Below are 10,838 nucleotides of genomic sequence, written 5' to 3' on the forward strand. Positions count from 1 at the left end.
AACTGGAAGCAAGTAACTTAGGGACCATTCACTACTGTGTTCAACATTGCTCACGACAGTCATGTTACCACGAGCTTTCTACTACCTGCTGCTCACCGGTGGATAAATGGCACCAAGAGAAGAGTAACAGGTTCTCTCTCTCTCTCTCTCTCTCTCTCTCTCTCTCTCTCTCTCTCTCTCTCTCTTGTTTTTTTGAGACAGGGTTTCTCTGTGTAGCCCTGGCTGTCCTGAAACTCACTCTGTAGACCAGGCTGGTCTCGAACTCAGAAATCCGCCTGCCTCTGCCTCTTAGGTGCTGGGATTAAAGACGTGCATCACCACTGCCTGGCTCCTTATTTTCTTTAATAGATGATTATTAAAGAATAATAGTAAACAGAACCTGCAAATTCTCTTGAAGTTGTCACAGAAGGCACACAACATCACCACAACGACAAAATACTACGCAACTTTCCCGAGAGTCTACAATCTCAACTTCCACCACCTCCTCCAGAAGTTTCTATCTAGACATACACTTAATCAGCGAGTTGCAATTTAGCCTAGGGTGGAGTGTCAAAGTTTAAGTTCCTCTTGCTATCGGGTAACTCCAGGTCTTTTGATTTCTATAGCTAAAAGAGATGCTGGTAAATTTGGAACGTGGTTGCCTAAGTGGACTAATCTTCCCTTCCCTGGACCAGTGCCTGCAACCTGGTCCCTTTAAGAGACCAGAACTGCGTCCAGCGTCGCAGCCCTAAAGGGATCCTCTCCTGTGCTCCTCCCCTGTCCGCGCGGTGAATGGTTCGCGCCGGCCTATATTAACCCGAGATCTTCCTCCCGGACGGCAATGATGTGAAGCGAGCAAGTCGGCTACCACGCGCACGACTACAGAGGGCGCGCTGCAGATCGCCGAGAACCCCGAAGCGGAGCCGGACACCCCCGGAGGGAAGCAATGAGGTAGCGGCAGTCCCCGGAGCGGACGATGTGCGCGTCCTGCCCTCGGAACCCCGCGCTACCTTGGCCGAGACGGCCGAGCGCGAGTCCCCGGCGTCCTCTCGGAGCGAGGATGCAGTGAGCTGCGGGACCGTTGTGCTTGGCCCGCCGCGGCCAGCCAGACCTCTCGGACCACACTTGGGCAAGCTGCTTATTCAGGGACCAGCCCAGCCGAGGGGCTCGCCCTCTCCTGCACCCACTGAGGGTGGGGAGCACCGACCCCTGGGCGCACTGCTGTAGTTTCCGCGGCTCCTGGCCCTGGCCCAAGACTTGTGTGTGTGTCACGTTCGCTGAAGAAGAGTTCCAGCTTATTCTCTCACCATCCCGGTTGCTTTGGCCGAGCCGCCCACCTCTATTTATTTGCACGCACTCATTTGGCCTTCTTCTAAAATATTTTCCGCTCCGCTCTTATTTTGTTGCTTGCCTGAGACTTTTGTCCTGGTTCTCCTCATCTAGGCTTCTGTACTCTCTCTCTCTCTCTCTCTCTCTCTCTCTCTCTCTCTCTCTCTCTCCTGATCTCTCTCGGCTGATTTTTTTTTTCTCTCTCTCTAAGATTCTACCCCAGCCCCTGCGGGGTTCCCAAGCACTATCTGGCCTCCTCTGCCTCCATCTCCCTGTCCCGGAGGTCCTCCCAGCTCGAGTTTTATTTTTCGAGCTTGCCCGGGCCAAGCGTAGCCTGGGTTGGTGGCCCTGCGGGGCTCTCACCCCGCGCTCGGGCACCGCCGCCCCAGCCACTCTCGGGCGTCCTCCGGAGATGCTGCCGTGGAAGAAGCACAAGTTCGAGCTGCTGGCCGAGGCGCCGCCGCGGCAGGCGTCCAAGCCTAAGGGCTACGCTGTGAGCCTGCACTACTCCGCGCTCAGCTCCTTGGCGAGAGCCTGCCCGGAAGGCGCGCTCAGCCGGGTGGGCAGCATGTTCCGCTCCAAGCGCAAGAAGCTGCACATCACCAGCGAGGACCCCACTTACACTGTGCTCTACCTGGGGAATGCCACCACCATCCAGGCGCGCGGGGACGGTTGCACTGACCTAGCGGTGGGCAAGATCTGGAGCAAGAGTGAGGCCGGCCGTCAAGGGACTAAGATGAAGCTGACCGTGAGTGCGCAAGGCATCCGCATGGTGCATGCCGAGGAGCGAGCGCTGCGACGTCCCGGCCACCTCTACCTGCTGCACCGCGTCACCTACTGTGTGGCAGACGCGCGGCTGCCCAAAGTCTTCGCCTGGGTGTACCGACATGAGCTGAAGCACAAGGCGGTAATGCTACGCTGCCACGCCGTGCTGGTGTCCAAGCCGGAGAAGGCTCAGGCCATGGCCCTGCTGCTCTACCAGACGTCAGCCAACGCTCTGGCAGAGTTTAAACGTCTCAAGCGGCGGGATGATGCGCGTCACCAGCAGCAGGAGTTGGTGGGCGCACACACCATCCCACTAGTGCCGCTGCGCAAGCTGCTCTTGCACGGACCTTGCTGCTACAAGCCGCCAGTGGAGCGCAGCCGCAGCGCTCCCAAGCTGGGCTCCATCACCGAGGACCTGCTTGGGGAACAGCAGGAAGAGGAGCTGCAGGAGGAAGAAGAGGAGCAACTGGAGGGCTGCCTGGAGGAGGAGGAGGAGGAAGAGGACGGCGTGGGGGATGGGGATCCAGCAGAGGAAGAGGCTGAGGCGCAGAGGGCGCTGGTGGTGGCCATGCAGTTGGAATGTGAGGACTTGCTGGACCCGCTGGAAAATGGCCACGAGGAGGCGTTGGGAGACGGCGGGGTCTCGCTGGGACCCAGCTCGGGGACATCACTTCCTCTGTCAGTCTGTGCCTCAGACATGAAGGCCCAACTGTCACAGCTTATTAGTGACCTGGGCGACCTTAGCTTTGGCAATGACGTGAGCACCCTGGAGTCCGATTTAAGGGTGACACGCCTGCTGTCGGGCGAGAGCACAGGCAGCGAGAGCTCCATCGAGGGTGGAGGCCTGGATGCCACCCCTGCCAGCCCTGGCAAGCCATCGGGCCCCGCTGACTGCACCAACCTAGATGAGCCCTACTCGGGCTAAGCTGCCAGAAGACTCCTCCGTGCGCCCCCCCCCAACATACACACAGTGGCTCCCCAACAGTAGTTCTATCCCCCCTAACCTCTCCAGGAAAGGGAAATGATATACTTGAAGCCCAGACCTGACTTTGGAGTTTTCTGGGGACGCTAGTCTCTCCCGCTAGTTGCCCCAGAGCTTTTGCTCTGAGGTGGCTCAGGTTGTGAGCAGGGGGGTGGGGGGCAGGGAGGGCGAGAAGCACTACAAAGGAGAGATAGGCTCTCTGGGGTGGTAAAGGGGTGGGTGAGGGAGAGCTGGCTGAAGTTGGAAAAGGCCAAGGGCGGGCTGGAGGTGCCCAGCAGCCGGTTTCCTGTTTGTGAGGTAGCTGGGGCTTGGAAAGGAGGGGCTCACTTCCTCTCCAGACCCCCTGACTGGAAGGCCTCTTTCTGTCATCAATATCTCATTAACAAAGTCACTTTCATAACGTTGGAGGCTTTAATGCCGCTTTACCTGCCCCCAGTTCTTTTCGGATAGGGGAGCTTGGGCTGTTTACCTCAGACTCAAACTCTTGAAAGTATGCCAAATTTCTCAAATAACTCTTCTATGGGGGGGGCAGTGTATGAAAGTCGTGTTTTGTTTACAGTTAAAGAAACCTAATATCTAAAAAACAAAAAAGGAATTTTCCTTTAGAAATACACACCTTCCTCCCGCCCCAAAGCTCCTACTCCGTGATGCTATGTAAAATATTTTTGCACTGTTGTGAAGTATTTTTGACTTTTTTTTTTGTACATAACTGTGTTCTCGGAGCTGAATGTTTATATCTCTTTTGCTGTGCAAAAGATACCTGTAAAATGTTGTTCGGTTGTATATATGGAAATGTGTATAAAACATTTTGTTATTTTTTGAGCTGCCTTGTTTCGGTTCTGTTTGCATGTCAGCAGCGGGGTGAGAATAAAGAGGAAAAGCTGTCAGAGCCTCTGGAAATGCTACTCCAGACGATTGGCGGGGAGGAGGTGGGGGCGGGGTTGTGCCTCCAACCTTGGTGTGGTCCCCGCTGTGCGTGCGCTTGAAGAAAGCCGGAGGTGAGACCTTGCTACTACCATAGAGTGGTTTTTGGGTCGGACAACTCCGGGCGTTATATCTGTGGCCTGCCTCTGTGTATTTCATAATCTCATTGTGTGTGTGTGTATGTGTGTGTGTGCAGTTTTGCTTGCTTGTTGCTTTTGAGACAAGAGACGCACTATGCGGCTCTAACTGGCCAGGAACTCCATAATACAGACCAGGCTCGCTTCAGACTGAGAGATCTGCTTGCTTCCGTTCCCCTAGAGTTGGGGTCAAAGCTGTGCAGCGTTCCTTATGCCTGGCATATGGATTTTTTTTCCTTCAAGTTAATTTTGGAGAGGTCAGTGTAAATTCAACTGCCCACGCTGTTTACACGTGTCACATGGATGGCTGTTTACTGAGTGACTTACTGTGTGCTGAGGTTTTTTTTTTTTTTTTTTTTTTTTTTACCACCTCCTGTGGGTTGGCCTAGTGACCAAGTACAAACATAATCTATAGTCCTTTTCCTCTGCAAATCACCACGGTGCTTTGGAGACCGACTAGCACCCTAAAGGGGGACTCAGTGGAGTGAGGCCTGCTTTGTTCTTCTCTGGGAAGAAAAGCAAAGAGAAAAGTTGTAAGCCCCAGCCAGCCGGGGGAGTGAGTCATGGCGCAGGTGGGGCTGGGGGGAGACAGCTTGAACGGCCTGTTTCCTGCCCTTGCAGCCCAGCCTGGCCCAGTGGGAACCATTCTGATAGCAAGACAGCAGAGCTGTTGGCTTGGCGCGCGCGCGCGCGCGCGCGCGCGCGCGTGTGTGTGTGTGTGTGTGTGTGTGTGTGTGTGTGTGTGTGTGAGCGCGCGCGTGTGCTGTGGGGTATTCATGCTTTCTCTGTTTGTTTTTGTTGTGAACTCCAACCAGATGTCTCTGGTTGGGTTACACCCAAAAGCTGCCCAAATTCCCTTCTGCCAATCATTTTTCCCCGTTGCCCTTTGGATCTCTCTTCCTGTGCTGCAGAAATGGATGCCACTCCTGGCCCTTTCGAGGTGTCCCGAGGCCACTTTGCTTTGTTTTCTTGTAAAATAGGTTCTGAACGGCTAGGCCCAAGGATCCTGAGGAGACTGGAGGGCACTGGAATCAGAGAGGAAGGGAGGGTGAAGCTTTCTTCCTAATTAATGGGAGTGGTTCAGCAATAAACCTATCCCTTTAAAAGAAAAGAAGAAGGGTGGGGGACTGGGAAGTATTTTTTTCTTTTAACATTCAACGTCTTTTTAAGGACACAGGCCACACCTTTTCATCCTCTATTTTGTTTTGGTCGTCATCTTCCCAGAATGCATCAGATGTACATCATCGAATGATGTTTTGAAACGTTCTGGTATAGATGAGGAAGAGCAGCAGCACACCCTGCTGCGGCCTTCTGTGGCAACACCTCCCGCAGATAGCTGTGTGAGCCGCCTGACAGAGTTTACATTTCCAGTTACTTCCACACTGCCAACTTCCTCTGCTGAACGAAACCTAGGAAGGTCTAAAGCAGTGGAGCTGATACAATTCCTACCCAGGAACAGGCCCTTCACCGTTAGCCAGACCCTGCCTGCGCCAAGGTTGGCTTTCATCAGCAAAGGCTGTAGATAGGACAACAGCATTTAAGCCCAATGCCACAAGGCGATTCTCTGTTTAAAGTTTGATTTTCATTTTCTTTTTCTTTTCTTTTCTCTTCTTTTCTTTTCTTGCCTTCTTGCTTGATTTAAGAGTAGGAACAAGAAATGCTGATGGAAAAAGAGGCAGCGCCCTTCCTCCCTCCCTCATCCTTGCCTCCCTCTCGCTCCCCTTGGCTTCTTGGCTGTTTGTCACCTCACCTCGGGGCTCTTGGCTGATGTAATTCTAGAAGAGATGTGAAGGGGAAACTCGATGCAGTGGCTTGCTTCATCTCCATCTTCCAGGGATGACATCACTAGAGGAAGGAGAAATGTCTTGAATGAAGACACAACAAAACTTTGTTTCTGGTACCTAGTGGTGCTAGACAGCCTGGTGTGACGACCGCTGGCTCAGGCTATGGGGCGAAAAGTACACCCCAGAGAGGCCTGGCGTCTGCTGTGACCACGCTGACCTCCTCCCTTTTGTAAGGTGAGGTACCTGCTTCTCCTTCATATGTGTAACCCGCCGGTGTTTTAAGTGCAGTGAGACACTGCCCACTCTTTTGCAGCCTAAGTCACACCGCAAGCAGTGATGGCCTAGAACTCAAGTGACTTCCGGAGGCAGGAGGGCTTGTTGCAGAGGTGGCAGCTGAGTCCCAACTTCTCTCAGCACGGATATCACATGTTCCTGTCTATAATGTGTTGTGTGTGTTGAGGAAGAACGAAGGAGGAGTTGGAAGGTATAAAATAAACCTTAGTATGACAAAGTCTCTGGACTATGGGAGTTTCAGAGAACACCCCTACACACACACACACACACACACACACACACACACACACAGTGCCTCTTGAAAGAAACATCTCTACACACCCACCTCCCCCACTCCAGAAGCACAGCGGCTCTTAAACAAATTAGAAAGGCTCTGTTATACCGATTGAGCCGATTTCCTTCCCAGGGGACACAGCTGTGTTTGAGGGTTCCGCTGGCGAAGAAGATGGAACCGTTGGGATGAATCCACCCTTGGCACCACACTGGAGATTTCAAAGTCTCCCAGGAGTCGTCAAAGATCACGGGAAACATAAAAATTCTATTTGGAGTGTGTTGGCCCTGTTTTCTAACAGGATTTGGTAATTTAATCAGCGGGCCTCTTCCTTCTGTGTGGCATGCATCAGTAGTCTCAGCAACTGCTGGCAGGGGATGCATGACTGGGCTGGACCCTGGTGAGCATGGATCGCAGGCAGGGGCGTGGGGGGGGGGGTGCACATCAGATGCCTGAGAAACTACTCCTGGCCCCGGGGAAGGTGGGGGCCAGGGCACGCAGTGCTCACTGCTACCGGATGTTGTGTATGTGGCCACATCTGGATCCAGCGTTGCTGTGAGTTGGAGCCTTTCCTCTTCCTGATGACTTCCCTCTATACACAGCCCAAAGGTCTCTGTCACTGCATCCTCGTGCAAGCAAGCTCTGAGCGGAGCCAACTAGAGCAGCCGTGAGTAGCTAGAGGGCAGCCCTTCCTTCCTCAGTCTTGGGGTATTCAGCAGCACCAGTGAAAGTCTTTATTTCTAACTCCTGTGGACAGTGGTCCTTCTGACAGACGCCATTTCTGTCCTCTTCATCTCTGTCACCAAACTCTACTTCCTTCTGTTCCTACACTACCCCCACTGCACACGCAGATTCTCCTGTTGCTGCAATCATCACCCGGTCCTTGGCTTCATTTCTCAACTTTCCACAAATGCTCTTAGAAAAGCCAGTTACTTACTCCAGAAGCAAAATAAAACCCCCAGATGTTAAAGAGAGAGCAAACCAGGCAGGGGGCTTGTCACCACTCCAGAGAGTTCAAGACTTTCTCTGGCCCTGCCCCCACCTTTAAGAGACAAGAAACTGGAGTATAAAGGGTTTGTCCTGGCCAAAGCCACACAGGAAGGCCCCAGGGTCCAAGTTCTAAGTCAAAGCTACTCCCTCCCCCCCCCCCCACCTGGTTTGTACTCCCACGCTTCATCCACGGGTAGACATTCAATTACAGATGTTTATGGCCTTGGTGGTTGGCATCCCCCACCCGTTTTGAACGAATACAAAGGGGATGCACATGCTGGGGGTGAGAGAGGTCAGGTGTGTGTCTTCCTGAGAATAGTGCTGGTGGGAGGCTGGGTGGGTGGCTGCCAGTTCTCAGAGCAACTTGATCTGCTCTTCCACCCATGAGATCTGGTCTAGCCAGACTCCACCCTCAAAGAGCAGGTCGAAGTTGAGAGTGAGGCGTTCTTCCCATTGCATCATGGTTATTAATCCTCTGTATCTTTCCGGCTGGGTAGAATTCTTCAAGGTCAAGAACGTCTTAGGCATCTCTGATTCACTCTACAGAGCACCGAGGTTTGCATCTAATAGGTGCTCAGAAAATACTCCCAGGGAGGGGAGAGGTAGGTCTATCCCAGGCTAGAGGTAGAGTCTGAGAAATCTCCAGGTCACCACCCAGGCACAGGGATCTAGTTTTGAGGACCTGTGCGCGTCAGGTGAGATGGGCAGTCGCTTCAACTTCTCACTTCTATCTGAACTTCAGCTTTTTCCTGAAACGTCGTCAGCCTTCCAGAGTGAGGGGATTCTAGCTCAGAGGAAGATGGTTCATTTGGAGTTGGTTTGGAAGGAAATTGGTAACATGCTTCTACTTATTTCAGCTTCCAAATCCTTGCCTAAGATCACTTAGTCAGTTAGACTAGAATTTTCGTCTCCTGACTGCGGGTCTTAGACACTGCATATTTAGAGTGTGATGTATACGTTAGTTCGTAAGTAGCTGAATTTTTGTCTGAGGAAATTTAGCAGAGCCTGTGCATGCCATCAAGGACCACCAGGGCATCTGGTGGCTAGGTGCTTTGTCATAACAGAACCCAAGTCCCACGTGAGGCAAGACTCAGGAACTGGCTGCCCTGGAGATGCTCTGCCCTAGCAGAGACCTCGCCTCGCCAGGATCCTTAGTCCATCTCTTTCCCCAGAACAATGGATTCTCTGGCTGGAAGTCCAGAATGAGCCAGTTGTGGCTGACAAGGGCATAGGTTAATTTCCAGGGCCCTTTCTCCTTCCTAATTCTGAGAGCAACATAGAACCTCAGGCTTTAATCCCTTTATTTTTTAAATGGGGAAACTGAGGCCAAGAAGGAATTTTTTTTAAACACATGTCACTGGAAGCTCATGTGTAGCAGAGCTCAGATTAGGACCCGGGGCACAATTTTGCCCCCAGTCTCTTTCCAAGACGCCATCTAATCCTCTTCTAGAGCCCTGCAGAAGGTAACAGGGAGGGTCCCACTGCCTTGGGAACAGGTGCTGGCTGCTTGTTTTCAGAGATAAGCCCTCTCCCCTCCCCTAACAACTGTTAAAGCACCCCATTTGGCCTCCTTAAGCTTAGTATATATGTCCTGGATTCTTTTCTAATAATAAGGGGATTGCAGGAACCAGGATAGGGAAATACCGTGGGTAGTAAGAAATGTTTTGGTGCAGGGAGTACTCATAACATTACAAATGTTTCTGTAACACCTGATGCCACATTTCAAAAGGCACCAATCTTAGCGGCTGAATTCCTACCAGAGAAAGAGAAAGTGAAAGATTTCCAAGGTCACATGATTTCAAGGACAGAGGGTGGGGAGGGCCACCAGGTTCTGCATCAGCAAACTCTCAGTTCTGTGTTATAGATCAGGGCTTGCAAATGGCTTCCTGGGTACCACCTACAGACCTAGAAAACCACCCACAGTTAGCCATGGCTGCTGATGCCCTCTACCAAGGCTTCCAAGAAGGGAAATCCAACCTTTGTAGGACACCTTTTCTCTGGAGTCCTAAATCCCAGCGACAGCCTGTCCCTGGTGCCCATCATCTGATTCCAGTCGAGGAGTGCTTCTCTTTGGAAGAGCCTCTGCTTGCGCCTGGGTTGCTTGTCTGGAGGAGATTACCATGTCGTGAGATGGCTTTCTCACATCTGAGGCAATTGGTCAGTGAAGGAACTAGCAGAGTTTTTGACTCAGTGGACTCAAGAGTCTTGGAGGGGCTCCCACATACCACATGTGTCCACAAAATGTGTTGCAGTGCCCAGGGAGGCCAAACATGTAGACAGAAGGACACAACCAGTTAAGAGAAGGAAACCGTAGGTAAGTATTCACACAGCACAAGAGAGTTTATGGGTTGCCATCAGGATGTTAGGTGTCCACAGCAGTTCTGGTCCATATCTCCACAGCAGTCTCTCCCATCAGCCATGGCAGAGGAGTGGACCACCGCCCTAGCTTCTCTGGATGGATTTGTATTTGTTTCATGTAAAGGGGTGCATTATGTCAGCATTTTATTACTGTTCCAGGTTTATACTGCTGGTGTGATTAATGCTTCCTCTCTCTCTCTCTCTCTCTCTCTCTCTCTCTCTCTCTCTCTCTCCCCCCCCCCCCCCACACACACACTCCTTGAGACAGCCGTTTAGAGGTGTGGAAGATCTGAGGTTTTTTTGGGAGACTATATATGGAAAAGAGTACACACAGGGTTTTCTCAGAATTCGTGTGTGTGTGTGTGTGTGTGTGTGTATGTGCACATGCATTTGTACATATGTATGTGCGTGTGTGTGCACTTGTGCCTGTGTGAGTGTGCAAGCCCTGTGAGTGGACATGACTGGGGCTGTGCTCAGAACACAAGCTGTGCTGTACACTCTGGCTGTTGTGGTTGGCTGTGGTGTGAGATGCTCCGTGAGACACCAGCACAATGAGGACACCATGACTTCTGCCCAGAGACACTTCAAACCACATCAACCTTGCCTCTCCGCTAAGCTCTCAATGTCTTTGTTTTTAATATTAAGGGCTGATCAAATTAGCTAATCAAAATGATCAGTTCCCTTTGGGAATGCTTTATCGTGTTGACGACCATGATCCAAGGAAGCACTGGGTTGTTAGACTTGCCACAGGTTGCTAGGCCTGCTCATGGCAGCCCTGGTGTGTACCTGATGCCCTCGCATAATTATAGGGAAAGCGTCTTCTGTTCTCAAAATGATCCGACTGCCCACCTGCAACCCAGGCAGTTTCCATCTTAATGTGTGTAGGCCTCTGTTCTTTTCTGGCTCCCTCACTCTCTGAAAGTGCACTTGTAATGTGAGCCAAACACATGCTATTACTCCATCACAAAAAGGGGTAGAATCAAGGAGAGCGTTCAGAGGAGAGGCAGAGATGGTGTGGTGCTGCC

General features: G+C 51.9%; 1 protein-coding gene across 1 annotated transcript; it reads left to right on the plus strand.

Moving 5' to 3' along the window:
* Positions 1–833: 833 nt before the first annotated feature.
* Fam43a (family with sequence similarity 43 member A) lies at positions 834–3,225 on the plus strand. Its single transcript, XM_021209434.2, has one exon. The coding sequence runs from the start codon at positions 1,721–1,723 to the stop codon at positions 2,996–2,998; it is 1,278 nt and encodes a 425-aa protein (XP_021065093.1). The 5' UTR covers positions 834–1,720; the 3' UTR covers positions 2,999–3,225.
* Positions 3,226–10,838: the final 7,613 nt, after the last annotated feature.

Source organism: Mus pahari, chromosome 12 (genome assembly GCF_900095145.1).
Source record: "Mus pahari chromosome 12, PAHARI_EIJ_v1.1, whole genome shotgun sequence".
In the NCBI taxonomy this organism is placed as follows: domain Eukaryota; kingdom Metazoa; phylum Chordata; class Mammalia; order Rodentia; family Muridae; genus Mus; species Mus pahari.